The sequence below is a fragment of the Plecotus auritus genome (genome assembly GCF_963455305.1).
Source record: "Plecotus auritus genome assembly, chromosome: 3".
In the NCBI taxonomy this organism is placed as follows: Eukaryota; Metazoa; Chordata; class Mammalia; order Chiroptera; family Vespertilionidae; genus Plecotus; species Plecotus auritus.
The window spans coordinates 189,355,177-189,370,835 of record NC_137772.1 but is presented as its reverse complement, the minus strand read 5'-3'; the positions used below and the strand labels follow the sequence as shown (position 1 = coordinate 189,370,835).

General features: G+C 39.7%; 1 protein-coding gene across 1 annotated transcript in view; it reads right to left on the bottom strand.

Moving 5' to 3' along the window:
- OVCH1 (ovochymase 1) overlaps positions 1–14,465 on the bottom strand; it is a gene marked incomplete at both ends in the record, with an annotated part of 59,089 nt that extends 44,624 nt beyond the window's left edge. Inside the window, 9 exon segments of the mRNA XM_080660232.1 lie at positions 4,666–4,856; positions 6,008–6,117; positions 6,120–6,155; positions 6,541–6,648; positions 6,768–6,863; positions 10,619–10,791; positions 11,551–11,648; positions 11,861–11,893; positions 14,418–14,465. Of these exon segments, the coding sequence (XP_080516358.1) occupies positions 4,666–4,856; positions 6,008–6,117; positions 6,120–6,155; positions 6,541–6,648; positions 6,768–6,863; positions 10,619–10,791; positions 11,551–11,648; positions 11,861–11,893; positions 14,418–14,465 (893 nt within the window).
- Positions 14,466–15,659: the final 1,194 nt, after the last annotated feature.

The window sequence follows — 15,659 nt, the reverse complement described above, 5'->3', positions numbered from 1 at the left end:
GTATAATATTTTTTTTATTTCAGTCAGTGTATGTTTAATTTCTAGTTGGTCCTTTTTCATATCCTCAAGGGTCTCGTTAAATTTATCGGCCTTTTCTAGGAAATTCTTGAAAAACCTTATAACCGTGGTTTTGAACTCTATATTCAGTCATTTGTTTTCCTCCATTTCTTTTGTTTGTGATCTGTTTCTTTGTCTCTGCATTTTCGCTGCTTCCCTGAGTTGGTAGGGTGGCTTTGTGTGCTAGGTGTCCTATATGGCCCAGTGGGTCGGCCTCCCAGCTACCTGAGGTGGACACTCTTGGTGCACCCCTTTGTGGACTGTGTGTACAGCCTTGCTGTAGTTAAGTCTTGATTGTTGTTGGTGTCACTGGGAGGAATTGACCTCTAGGCCAATTGGCTGTGAGGACCCACTGTGTCTGTAATGGAAGAACTGCTGTGCTGGAGACACACTTATGGGGCAGGACTTGTTTCAGTGGGGCTTTGGTGCTCACTGATTATGCCTCTTGAATGTGTCACTTATGGATGTGAGTAGTTAAAATCTGGTGTCGTCTCACACTGACCACTAGATACACTAGCTTCTGGGTCTCCAATGGGGTGCAGGTCAGCTACTGTCTGAGGCCACCCAGCGGGAGCTAAAATGAGAACTACAGTTTTCTCCTCTTTGCTTGGGGTTTGGAGGTTTTGGAGCTGTCTGACCAGAGCTGCAGTTTGTTAGGTTAAGCTGCGATAGGGCAGGCCATTTATATGCAAAAGCCGCTGTGTGGAGCTTGGGTGGGTTTGTAGATTGTGCAGGGTGGGGTCTCAGGGTGTCACTAGTCTAGGGCGTGGCAAACAGCGATGGCTGCCAGTCAGCTGTCTCTGCGTTTCTGCGGTTTCCAAGTCCCTGTGTCCCATGCCCCAGAGCAGTAAACAATGATTGCTGGGCGCACCTCTGCAAGAAAGTCACCCTCACTTTCCGACCTGATGGCAGACAGCCCAGCTTCTCCCCGTAAGAGTTTGGGTCCCCAGTGTCTCCCCAGAAACTGGAATTTGGAGTAATTGGGAGCTTGTCTCCCTTTGGGTTGAAAAAAGCAGTGCACCCAGTCGCCCGCTGCCAGCCCCATTAGCGCGCCTCCGTACCTCAGCTTTTCAGCGCTTGTGCATGTCTCAATGCTGTTTGCTCTTTCCTTCTAGTTGTAGAACTTCCACTCAGCCAGCTTTCCCCGTGGTTCTGGGTGATAGACGTTTTGTCTTTTAGTTGTAGTTTTGAAATTGTTGTGCGAGGCAGCAGTTTAGGTGTTTACCTATGCCGCCATCTTGGTTTCTCCTAGTTGCCCTCTTTCAAATGGGGGTAATGGATCCTCACGTTTCCTCCAACTAACACTATCCCCTGAGGTCTGCAATCTTCCAAAACATAGGAAAAAAGTTGACTTTTTACTTCAGCTATGGACAATATTTCAAGACATATGGTAGAGTCATCTTGAAACTATACAATTTATAATGTTTAATTTATATTTATAGGAATGGATATGTTTTTAGGTTCTGTGACCAAGACATTGTATTTGCAGACTTCATTAGTAAAATTTCTAAGCGTTACATTTTTTCTTTTTTTTAAATTATAGTCTTATTAATTAATCATCTGACATACTTCTACAATACTTTTCCTCTTATATTATTTTTATTAAGGTATAATTTTTAAACTTTTAAAAATATTTTTATTGATTTCAGAGAGGAAGGGGAGAGAGAGATAGAAACATCAATGATGAGAGAGGATCATTGATCTGCTGCCTCCTGCATGCCCCACACTGGGGATCGAGCTCTTAGTCCTAGCATGTGCCCTGACCATGAATCAATCCATGACCCCCTGGTTCATAAATCAATGCTCAACCACTGAGTCACACCTGTGAGGCATTAAGGTATAATTTTAACATATAACATTATATTAGTTTGGGGTATACAATAATAATTCAATATTTGTATATATTGCAAAATAGTCACAATAACTTTAATAAATATCCATCATCACACATATTTACAAATTTTTTCCTTATAATGAGTATTTTTAAAATCTACTCTCTTTGCAACTTTTAAATATGCAATACAGTATTATTAACTATAGTTACAATGTCTACATTACATCCCCATGACATATTTATAATTGGAAGTTTGTACCTTTTGACCCTCTTCACTCATTTTGCTCACCCTCCTACCCCCACCTCTTGTGACCACCAATCTATTTTCTGTATCTATAAGCTTAGTTTTTTATTTTAATTCCACATATAAGTGGGATCATATAGTACTTATACCTCTTTCTGACTTATTTCTTTTTTTTTGTTTTTTTGTCTTATTTTATTTTATTTTTTTTACTAAGGTATTATTCTGACTTATTTCATTCAGCATAATGTCTTCAAGGTCTATCTATGTTGTCACAAATGTCAAGATTTCATTCTTTTTATGGTTGAATAGTATTTATAATGTTCTTTTCTTTATTTGAGTTCTTCAGATTTAACATTTATGCAGTTTTCTCAAATCATGTATCACACTGAAGTTCTCAAATTTATAGTATATGGAACTAAGATGGCATTTTCTCATTTCTAACTAGGTTGTCCTGGGTTACAATAAAATACCTTTGTTTAAAGATAATAAAGTAAAAGTATACAAATTTTAGCAATGACATGGCAAGTCTCTATCATTCACTCAGACCAGTGGTCGGCAAACTCATTAGTCAACAGAGCCAAATATCAACAGTACAACGATTGAAATTTCTTTTGAGAGCCAAATTTTTTAAACTTAAACTTCTTCTAATGCCACTTCTTCAAAATAGACTCGCCCAGGCCATGGTATTTTGTAGAAGAGCCACACTCAGGGGGCCAAAGAGCCACATGTGGCTCGCGGGCCGCAGTTTGCCGACCACGGACTCAGACAGTTCAGATGACAGTGTCATATTTTAATTGTTAGAATCAGAAGAAATAGGCAACCAGGGGATTAGAAAAAAGATGGTCATAAGGAAGTGTTATTTAAATAAAGTACATGTCACATTCCGATTTTCATTTGACTCTGGAATTAATGGTTATCGCCTGATTTCATTGCTATTTTACAGTGTTGTTATCATTAACCTTTGTTCAGGGTTTGTTAAGCTTTTTAATCTTCACATCCAGGTGATAAAAATTGAGCAGAAGTGCCGCCAGGAGAGACTTTCCCCCTGCAGTGATGGCAACGAACAGAACACTTTCACACTGAAGACGAAAGGAAAGTGAGCTGAGAGTCTCTGGTTTGAGGTGGAGCTGGTGCTCAGCTGGCCCAAAGGCAGCAGTGCTTTCCAAATCGTCATCCAGGTGACTGACCTTGGACTATAAGGAGGGAGGGATGGAAAGAGCACTATGTTCTGCTGCTCTGGGTCTTGGCCTTTAAAAACTATTGGTTCAGGTGGAGTGGGAACTGGGTGGAGGGGGACAATGAATGGGAAAAGGGGGGGACATCTGTAATACTCTCAACAGTAAAGTTTCTTTTAAAAAAAAGGAAAAAATAGTAGAGTTACATGGAATTCTAAATTTTTTCAGTAGCCACATTAAAAAAATAAAACTAAACTGGTGAAATTAATTTTAATAATATGTTTTATTGAACACAATATATCACTTCGATGTATAATCAATAAAACAAATTATTAATGAGAAAACAATTGGTTCTTGAGCTGGTTTGGCTCAGAGGATGGAGCGCCGGACTGCAGACTTAAGGGTTCTAGGTTTGATTCTGGTCAAGGGCATGTACCTTAGTTGCAAGCTGGATTCCTGGCCCTGGTTGGAGTGTGTGCAGGGGGCAACCAAATTGAAATGTCTCTCTCTGTGTCTCTCTCCCTTCCTTCTACTCTCTCTGAAAATCAATGGAAAATATCCTTGGGTGAGGATTAACAACAACAACAACAAATTGTTTCTTATACTAAACGACTTATCCTGTAAATTGTATTTTCTCATGCGTCTTTATTCTGCAGTGGCTGCCCCTGTGCCATTTTCTTGTGAAGATGCTGCCCCTTTGCATGAAAACCTTCTGCCCCTCAGTACTCAGCCCCTAAGCTCCTCCTCAGTGATCTGACCACTCTGTGGGCTGACCTACAATCCATCTTTTATTGCAACTGTCCATTTACTTCTTTGTCTCCCCAAATAGTTAGAAAGTTCCTTGAGGACAGGTTTAGTATCTCCACACCCATATTTGTTTTCCTAATCTAGATTTTAGTGCCACAGAACAAAGGTAACTGCAAAGTCTCCATATTTTTCCACTGTCTCCAGGTAAAATGAACAAAGCTGAATGGGAGAGGAGGGATTTATTTCAGTACTTTTAAGTAACCTAGAGGGGCAAAAAGTTAAATGGATAAAGAATCTTTTGAATCCTTTCTTGTATTTTTAAATCTCAGAAATACAAAAAGGTATACATTTTATTAAAATCTACATGAACATAAATTTGAAGAACCAGCTGATGTTTAAGTTAAATTGACATATTAGTGCTCATGAATTCAGAGACAAAAGTTTATATACAATAAATTACAAATTGAAAACCAGCCATATTTTTGCTTTGGTTTAAAGCTTAGTCCTGATTATATCTGCAATATTTCAAAGTACCCTTGAAATAATTAAGTACGATAAATTTTTGAGTTGCAATAAATGAGAGGAAAATTCACAGAAATTAAACCCACCTGTAATCATGTTCTGAGTGATAAAAATCCATCAACTCAGACACCTTGGAGAAAACGCCAACTGATGTCCTTCTGTAGTTATTTCTTAAAGGAGCCCGACCTCTAACACAACCAGCTCCCCAAGAAGTTATCCCACCAAGAATCCAGATCCCATTGTCTCTTCTACAAACAAGTGGACCTCCAGAGTCCCCCTTGTATAGCAGAGAAAGAGAAAATTTGAAAATTCACAAGTTAAATATATTTTATCAAGTCCACAAATATCAGCACTCATCTCAGAGAAGTAGAAGCAAATAGATGCCCAATGGTCATTATCTATCAATATTTTTTGTCCATCTATCTGTTTTTTTTTTTTTACCATTAGTTTCAAGTTACTATAGTTTTGCACAGATGTAACCTACTTCTACCCATTGCCTACAATCCTATAAAGCTAACATAATGTCTCTCTCCCTCCTCCTTTTTTTGGCCACAAACATATATATATACCAAAATTAATGGAAGGAGGAGAATGAGTTTACAGATACATGCCTCTGCAATAGCTTGCCACTTGAAATTGCTGGAAAAGATTAGGTCATATCCTAAGACTATAGCACCAGTGAATAGAACCCCCAAGGTTATGCAATGATTCGAGGCTTTGAAAACAAGGACGAATTTTGTCCCAGGTACTATATTTTAAAAACTGTTGGTTCCTTGGAGGATAAGAAACCCACGATTTCAGGATCCTATCTTTAATAATCCTTTGGAATAATATGCCGCTTTGAGAACATGTGCCAATTTTGTGTCAGTTTAAGCCACTTAAAACTTAAAACTCATGTCTTCAACAAATTGGTTTCCCTTTCTTCTGTGTATCAGGTAAAGATCGGTCTCCTTTGTGAAATTGTTATCTTTGGGAGGTCACTCATTCACAACATCTTTTACCCAACAGTTACTATAACTATGCTTTCTTTGGCCAAACTTTGTGCAAACATTGCATTCTGCACTAAATATTTAAAAAATTTAATGAAAGGAATGAAACATAGTTCACAGCTCAACCTAATTAGCTTGCCAAAGTGGTCATCTTGCTTGCTTCAATTAGGTTGGAAATGTTCACACTACCTCCTCTGCCTATCGCTCCCCCCCAACCCCCGCCGGTAAAAAAAAGAGGTGTGGGGGTACGATTGGGCATAGGACAGGAAAGAATTCTCTCAGCCCAGGTCGAGTAAACTTTTTCAGCAGAAGCCAGGTGGAAAGGTGAAGGAAAGGAAATTTTGAAGCAGTAACTCCCCAAAACAGCTCGTGGGGAAGGCAGCATTCACTATCACCCATGTGTTATAGAATAACTCGGCCTGTTTATGCTTTGTACCTAAAAGGCATCCTTTTTCCCATCAGGAAAACCAGCACAAAACATGGTCCTTCCCAGGGGAGGAAGGTTCATATCCTTGAGCAGAGTATTACACATTCTGTCATTCGTGATAGAAGGTCCAATTCTTGCAGGGCATTTGAATATTCCGATGCTGTGGAGAAGGGACTGATAAGTTAGTCAACAACTGTCCTCACTGAAACAAATAGTAATAAGCCTTCAAGTTTAAAACTATTTCAAATAGATGTTTAACCAAATTGTAGAAGCTCTTATTTTTTTAGGAATTATATTCTTTCCTAAAATCATATATGTTATAAAGGACCTTTTTAAAAAAAAATCCAGCCTATTTTTAAGGTAACATAGGTGGTTCTTGTTTCTCTGAATATATGCTTGAATGTTTCCCCAAGAGGAAAACATCAGTCAATAAAGCAATATTTGGTAAAGTTCTTTATTTTCTCTTTGAAAGTCATAATATTAAATATATTGTTACTATTTCCCAATTATCCCTTTGCTGTAGTTTTCTCATCTGTTATAGTTACCTTGGGTTTTATCTGACATACTAACCACAATGGCAACAAGGTTTACGTAGAGCCTCAAGTACAGACTTCTATACAGTGAAGAGAGCCACAGATCTTCACTGGTCAGAACTCAAGGGAAAGGGAACACAGGAAATAATGAATTACTCATGGCCAGAGAAATTCTCCCTTCTACTGGGCATGCAAAGGGGCCTGGAAGAAATATTATTTTATTTTTTGATGCCTCTTACTCTGTGAAATCTTGCCCCATCCACTGGTCATGTAAAGTATCCCTTGTTCAAACTTATCATCTCCATGGGGAAGACAGATAGGCTGAACAGCAATTCCTGAAAAACAATAACAAAAAAAAAAAAATCGTAAGGTTCACAGAGAAGTGATGCTGAATATATTTGGAAAATGACACTGGCTGATTTCATTTCTTCTACAGTTTATTCCTAAATGCTATATTGACATATATTTTCAATGTTTTCCTCTCTTGTAAAAAAATATTTCATATAGAAATTTAGAAAAATGCAGGAAAAGTAAAACAAGAAAAAAACATAACCCATTATTCTACATACCACAATGCCACCCACCAGCCCAAAGCTACTAACATTTTAAGGTGTACCCTTGTTCTTAGAGAATAGTTTTTTTTCTCAATAGTAAATTGAGCACTACTGTATGGCAAGCACTCTTCCAGGCCTCAGTGAATAAGCTGAAAAAAATCCCTGCCTTGGCAGAATTTGTGTGTGTGTGTGTGTGTGTGTGTGTGTGTGTGTGTGTGTGTGTGTCTGAGTTGGGGGTAGGGAACAGCAGGGTAAAGAAGATAAGTCTGGGGATTAAAAAGGATGGCATGGGAGGTATAATTTTAAATAGGGCAGTCATGACAAGTCTCATTGAGCCTGTGACAGTTGAACAAAGTCTTAAGAAGCTGGGGGAAAGCACCATGCAGTTAGCTTGGTGGAAAGCATTTGAAGAAGAAGAAACAGAATGGAAAAATCCCCTGTAGTGGAATAATGTCATATTGTTTGAAGAACAGTGGGGAGGCCAAGATGCCTGGAGCAGATTAAACAAAAGAATGTTCAGTAAAAAAAAAAAAGAGGTTAGATGTTGGGCTAGGAGGAGGGAGATGTCAGATAATAAGGATATTGATTTCCATCTGAGTATAATGGAGAACCACTGAAGTGTTTTGAATAGAGAGGCATAACCTGACTTACATTTCAAAAAGTATTATTCTGGATGCTGGGTTAATAATAAACATTAGTGGCGCAAAAGAGGAAACTGATAATTTAAGAGTCGATTGAAAATAACCCAAGTAAGAGAGACTGTAGCCTGAAACAGGATGTACGAGTGGAGAAGGTAAGGCAGAAGCAATAGGATTTTCCTGATGGATTAGATGTAGAGTACAAGAGAAAGAAGAATGAGTACAAAGTTTTTAGCTTAAACAACTGGCAGGGTAGAGCTGTCATTAATTGGGATGAAAGGCTATGGGTAGAGCAGATTTAGAATGTAGGGGATAATTAGGATTTTTATTTAAACATATTAAGTTTGAGATGCCTATTAATCATCCAGGCAGATGACCACTAGGTAGTTGACTATATGATCCCTATTAATCCCAGCAGCATTTCTATAATAAAAGGAACCTGTACTAGATAGATACCATTGTGGTACTCTGCGAGTAGATGGTGTTTAAAGCCTAGATCTGGTATAGATCATTGGGCCTTGATCCTGGATGAGATCACTACGGGAAAAGTGTGTAAAGGGGTAGGAGAAAAACCAAGGGACTCTTGGAATTCAAGTGAAGAAAATGTTTCCAGGAGCATGTGCACAACTCTGTCAAAGCTCCTATCAAGTAAGCTGAAGACTGAGATTTACCTTTGAATTTAGCAACATGAAGGTCATTGGTGACTGTGACAAGACAAATTTGATAGAGTGGTGTGATTGAAAGTCTCATTGACTTGGATGTCTAATAGACATCTCAAACCTAATACGTGCAATTATGAGAACTGAGGAAAGGAAATTGAAATACCTAACATAATTGGATCTTCATAGAGTGTTTCTACAATGAGGAGCAGAAAAAATCAATAATTTTTTAATATACAGATCTAGTTTGAGTTATTCTCTCTCAGTATTTTTATGATCTTGTACTATGACTTTCTGACTTTCATTACTGCTGTTGAAAAATTAGCTGTCAGTCTAATTGCCATTCCTTATTGGTAATATAGGTTTTCTTCTCGATGCTTTTGAGATCCACTCTTTGTTTTTATCATGTTATAGTTTCAACATAACATATCCTATATAATAAAAGGCTAATATGCAAATCAACTGAATGGTAGAATGACCTGACGCACACTGATTACCAGAGGCCAGATGCTCAATGCAGGAGCTGCCCCATGGTTGTCAGTGTGCTTCCACAGGGGACACGCCGCTCAGCCAGAAGCCAAGCTCACGGCTGGCGAGAGCAGCTGTGGTGGCAGAAGCCTCTCCTGCCTCTGTGGCAGCACTAAAAATGTCCGACTGAATGCTTAGGCCCGCTTCCCATGGGGAGTGGGCCTAAGCTGGCAGTCGGATAACCCCTAAGGGCTCCCAGACTGCGAGAAGGCACAGGCTGGGCTGAAGGACCCTCTGAGTGCACAAATTTCGTTCACCGGGCCTCTAGTCTATATATAATTTTTAATATCATAGTTTGGAATTATTGCATTCTTAAATCTGAAGATTTGTGCCTCATCAGTTGTTTATTCTTTAGCCACCTTTTTCTTAAGTTATAGCTTTTCTGTCCCATTACCTGTATTTTTTTCTAAAGCTCAAATTAGATGTTTACTAAATGCTTTTAATATATCTCCTCTGTCTCTTACTTTGTCACTTTTGAATAATTATTTCAGATTTTCTAGTTCCCTGTATCTGATCTAATCTGCTAACTAATTCAGCTACTGTTTCCAATTCCACTTATATTTTTATACCTTAGTGTTTTATTGGCTCTTTTAAAAATCTTCCTCCTAAGTTAATAGTTTCCTATTCTTTAGTCATTTCTGATAGACTTTTATATACATAAACTTAAGTAAAACATACTTTATATTATGTACCTTATTTTAATATCCATAATTGTAGAAAGATTAGTTATTATTTCTGACTCTCTCTTTGGTGACAACTTTCTCTGCATGCTTTTGATTTAATTGTGTGTTCACATTCATTAAAACTTTATGGGAGGATAGTAAAGCTGAGATTTAAGGTTATTCTCTTCAGAAAGGATTAACTTTTGCTTCTTCCAGAAGCCCTGATTACTCACCTGTAAGAACTTTAGAGTCTTGGCTTGGAGTTTTGGGTCACAGGTAATGTAAATTTTAGCATGACCCCAAATGAGGGCTTGCTCATGATTACAGATTCTTCGAGAACCCTCCATCCAGAGCCAAGGTTCAAGCAAGTAAGCTTCCTTATTCTCTCACTTGGTGTGCTGTATTTCCCTCTCTTTTTTCCTACTTCCAAAGCATTACCTTTCAGGAAGTTCCAGGTACACAAAGGCTCCAATCAGCTTTCCTATCCCTGATCCCTACTCTAATGTAGGCTCCTTACATGGCCAATTAAAGCTCTAGGTTCTAAAAAATCAAGTAGATGCTTCAAGTGTAGTCGCTTATTTCAGTGCCTGGCTAACTATTCTAGATCTGTGCTCTTTCGTTGTTTTTAGTCACTGAACACTTTCCTTTTTTGCATTTTAAAAAACACATTTTTAATACTTTATTCAGATTGTTTAACCTGTGCTGAGAGTGTGTCAGATATCTATTTCACAATAATGACAGAAAGGAAATGATTTTGATAAAATGTTCAAATGTCCCAACCTCCATGGCTAGAGCTGAATATAGGTAAATGGTCAACAGGATAGCCCAGCTAAGACACTGGAGTACTTAAAATGCTACTTAAGCATAGAATGTGTGGCTAGGACTTATGGCCTGTACAGTGCTTTCTGTACATTAAACAAAATATTTTAAAAAGAAACAAAAGGTAGCAATTCTAATATTACTAGATATATAAATAGAAATTAAAGTTAACTGGAACAGAACACAGTTTTCTCCATTACATTTTTTATATGCTAACGCTCTTTACTTATCAAACTTGACTTTGTGTTTTAGATGCAGCGGTGCAATATCAGAATTCATGTATCCAAGTCTGTTGTAGTCAGGATGGATAATAATTTTTGAGACAGGAATATTCTGTTCTTGTTTATCCTTCTGAAAGAAGTTATACTCTCCAGCAATCATAACCAGACTCTTAATTTGCTGCCTAACAACAACAAAAACTATTCAATAAGCAGTTGTTTCCCCCAGGAAAGACTCTTGGTTTCATGCAATTAATTGAAAAGTGATTAATGTACCTGTAAGTATTACAAACTCTTAAGAGAAGATATTTCTTTATTAGTGATTACTAATTGTCATAAGACCTTATAAATTATAGGGATCTATAAAAAGTCATGGTTTTTAGTCATAATATTTACATTCTGTGAAGGTCTTTCTCCTACCTCAACTGTCTTTCTGTGTAAAATATTTAAGTGTGGCATCTTTTCTTCTTTTGTACATAAACCAGTCTACACATGCACTTCCATTTTTTAACAAAGTATAAAAGTTGTTCCTAGAACTACCATTTTTCCCTCTTATTAGTACTCACTTTTAATCTAGCCAAGTATCTCTTATTTCCCTCCTAATGACTAAAACACAGATTACTAATATTTTGGAGCACCCACTTAATATTTGACATCAATACTTTATTAGAATAGGTAATTATTTTTTCCCACCACTAACTCCACAAATTATAGATGATGTCTGGGGTCTCTAGAATTTCTGGGTAGAAGGCAGGAAGCATGGGAAATCTTGGGACAGACACAGTTTCTGAGGATCAGGAAGGCCAATAGGTGGGTAGACCAGGTAGCAAAATTAAGAAAGGAATTGAAATTTAACCTTGAAAGGTATTTAGATCATCAAATCTCCCAGTTCTACCTATCATCATTAATCAAAGCTTAACAAATGATGAAAATTCCTAACTTACTCTTCGAGGCTAGCCAGGCAGTGTGCTGCTGTAACCATCAGGTCATCTTGAATCAAACTTTCTCCACAGAAATGGTGCTCATCTACTTTCAGGGAGACCTGCCCAAGACAAAAGTTGTGGATACAACTAACATACATCTCCCCATGGGTGTGGACTCCAGAAATATTTGAAATCAACTCATCTAATATGGCATAGAGGTCTAGTGGGATCAAGACAGAAATTACTTGTTAATCTGTAGTTATGATATTTGAAACAAAATAAATAAGTTACCATTTTCTCATTAAGAAATCAATGCCGTTGTTATACTGACCTGCCATGGATGTCCACCAGCTGTTGGACTTCTCTAACTAGTAACTCCAGAGAACAAATCAGATTCCACGGCAGTTTCCATACTTTTCAGATCAGCTGCTTGAATCCCGCACTTCAGTCCTGTGTGGAAGAGCATATGTGTGCACACATGCACACAGAACACCTTACGTAAGGGCTCACTCTATCAAGATTTCACGTTCAGATTTTCCTGGCTTGGCACAGATGTTCTGACATCACTCAGTTGCATGCTGTCCCTGTTCTTTTCTCAAAATATTCCTGAGACCACCCCCCACTCAGGTTGTGTTGACAAGAACTTGCCTCAGGTCTCCCCTGCCCCTTTGCAGCCTGAACTAACCTTAACAAGAAGACGCCTGGGCCAGGATGCACTGCTCTTCCTGTGGTGACTGATTCTGGGGGAGGGTGAGCAGTACATAATTTAGATTCCATAATGATACTGGAGAACAACATATGCCTCCTGGGAAGACAGATATTTGGCTACTAGAGGCCTGGTGTCCGAAATGCGTGCATGGGTAGGGTCCCTAGCCCTGGCCGGTGATCAGGGCTGATCGGGGACTTCCAGCTGCCAGCCGGGGCCTTGCAGCTGCCGGCTGGGGCCTTCCTTCCTTCTGCGCTGCCCCCTGGTGGTCAGCGCACATCATAGCGAGTGGTGGAACTCCCGAGGGGACAATTTGCATGTTGGCCTTTTATTATAAAGGATAAGTTACTTCAACTTGGCTCTTTTTCTTTGGAGGAGGCTGCTTAGCACGAGCAGGGTTAGCAGATGTGCCTACAAACTTGAACTCCAGAATCCAGTAATTTCAAGGGGAAATTCTGGGCCCAGGCGCTTCTTTGGGAACATCTAGGCCTGCACTATCCCCCTCCCCTTCGCCTCTTCCAGCCTGAGGAGTATGCAGACTCCTGCCCCAGCATCTGCACCCTGGGTGCGCAGGGCCGGCTCACCTGGATTTGAGAGCAGGCCCACAGCGAGAAACAGCAGCACCTCAAGCTCGGCCAATGCCAGCATGGCGCCCATGCGGTGACTTGTCCGTCTTCCTCTGTTTGTGTGTCTCAGGCTGCTTCCTCTGTTTGTGTGTCTCAGGCTGAGAAAACCAATGGAAGAAGTTGGGCTGCGCCCCCGCAGGTTATTGCGCTCCTGGAGGCGCCTGCTGGCCTACGGGGCCTAGGGAGCTCTTCACTCCCGCCCACGGGATGATGGGCAGCACCTGCCGCGCTGCCAGACCTCCCAGCATGACCTCCTCTGGTTATCCCCATGCTGCAGCCCTCTGGCGGTCTCGGGTTTCATAGGCCCAGCCATTGGCCCTTGGAGACAGGTGCTAAGTGTCCACAAGGCTGGTGGGACTCTCAAATGTGTGCACAAGTCCCTAAGGGACAGGTGCGTGATCAAGGTGATCAGTGATCTAGGAGGCTCAACGCAGGTGAATTCTGTCCCACGCTGGGCAAGGAAGTTGGTCACCCATACAAGACACAGGATAGCCGACTTCTGAGAGAAGGAAGACCCAGGAAGGCCTAATGAGTACTTTATGGTACTGCTCCTGCTTCTAAGTAGCTTGTCAAAGGCTTTGACACTCAAGTTTTCAAATAGAGTAGATATGAAAGATCAAGTTTATGTCATTACGTTTCTGGATGGCAGTCAGATCAGCTTCAGTGGAATGGACCAGAACTATATGACCCATCATTTAAGGTTATTAAAATAAATTCATTGCTAAGACTATCATGTCAGCACTTTCCCCATAAATATTATTTTGTAACAATTTAGCTTGAGATTGGGAGAGGAATAGAGCCAGAATTTGTAATGGACTTATAGTTTATGTAAAAATTAGGGCAAGGCTAAGTGGACATTCTATTTAAATCAACTAACTTGGCTCAATTGTCTCAATTCTGTGTAAAAGAGAGATAAAAGCTCCTTGAGGTGGGATGGTAAACAAACCCAGGGTGGTAAGCGGGCTGTAGACAGATGAACAGAAAAACAGAAGATAGGGGATGCAGGTATAGGAATAGGCAGGTGACAATCAGCTGGGACAATGACCCCTGTAACTGCAGAAGGTGAATGGTCAGCTTTTGGTGAAGAGCTTCCAGACTTGGAGCACACTTGTCAACCTTCTTGTCTCATGACCCCGAAAAGTGTTCCTGTGATTTTTGTGTCCCAAGTCTTACTAGATTGAACTATTTAGAGCTGCCCTGTCCAATATGGTGAACACTAGCCATATGTGGTTATTTAACTTGAAATGAACTAAAATTAAATTTAAAAATTTAGCTAAATCTCAAGGGCTTACTCGTCATCTATGGCTAGTGGCTATCATGTTGGACAGTATAGATATAGAACATTGCCTTCCTTCCTGATGGTTGTATTGGACTGCACTATTTTTGAGAGTAGCACCATTTTATTTCAAGTGTCACTTTAAATAAAGATGCGTTGGATGACAGTTTCACCTGGGTTTTCAGCTTGGGTGTCTGGGAGACACAGGGATGGGGCTTGGTTAGGAAAGCAGCTTTTTTTGTAAAAATAAGGCACTGCACCTCCAGACTTGAGCACTGACCAGGAAATCTCCAGATATGGTGGCAGCCTGACCAGTGGCCCTCGTCATCGTCATCCCTGAGGTTTGCTTTCACTGTGGTTTCCTCACAAAGATTACCATAACCATCCCTGGCCCCAACGGCACAATACTCTCCAATAAAAGCTCAGACTTTTCAAATAGACCCAACTCCTCTTGTTCTTAGCAAAAGGGAGTCATATTAAAACTACTACAATATGGGAGAAGAAAAAAAAATGAACATGTGCTGTGCCAATCCTTAGCTCATGGCTAAGGTTCTCAGGAGGCCTGCAGACCTGCCCCCCACACTCTGTTGCATGCAGTGCACACAGCTTTGCAGGATCTTCAGTGGTTTGTTTCCACCCAGAAATCCCCATGGGGTTTGACACTATCTCATTTCCTGCTACAGCACAGCTCCCTTTTCCCCCAAAGTTCTAAACTCACAGCCTCAAGTGAGACCTTGTTCTTTTATATAAAGGATTGGTCTCTTACAGGCCTAACAAAATAATGGCTTTCCATGAAATAGGAAAAGATCCGTTCAGTGTAAGTTGCATAATACTCAACAGTCAGGTTGTTAGACTTAGGTTTAAATGTGTAAGATGATGGTTTAAGTGTAAGTTAAGATTATGGAGATATTCAGGTGCTCAAATGGAAGTATTCTCTTATTTAAAAAATAAACATTAGAAAGGGAAGGACATCAGGGAAGGGAAGAGTGGACTACACTACCCTGGTTTGGACTTGTGATGTCTGGGAAATTTGCCTTTAATTTGAACATATCTTCATCAGGGTAGAATAATGATTTGCTGTTAGAAGACTTCCCAGATTCTTGATGGAAGCCCCAACTCTAAGGAGTGTTGTAAAATTAGGAGCATTAGGTGACTAATCCATGAGCAATGAGCAACCTATGGACAAATAATGTTTTATGTAAAAAATATAATTTTCCACCCCAGCTAAACCACTGATCTAAACTCTAGAACCCTCCAAAGTCCTACAAGGCCTAAGATTCAGCATTAAGGGGATTATTGATGACCTTAAAAACAGCAATTTCATTTGAATATTAGTTGCAGGGACAGATACTACTATGATGCAGAGGGAATTTGAACGATGAAGTAGAAAGAATGGGTAAAAAAATTCATTCCAATAGTTTGGCTGTGAATGACAGAAAGATATGTAGTAGCAGCAAGTGATGAAGAGAAATAAAGGCTTTTTTCCTCAAATGATTTTGATGGTGGTTACCTGTATATGTGT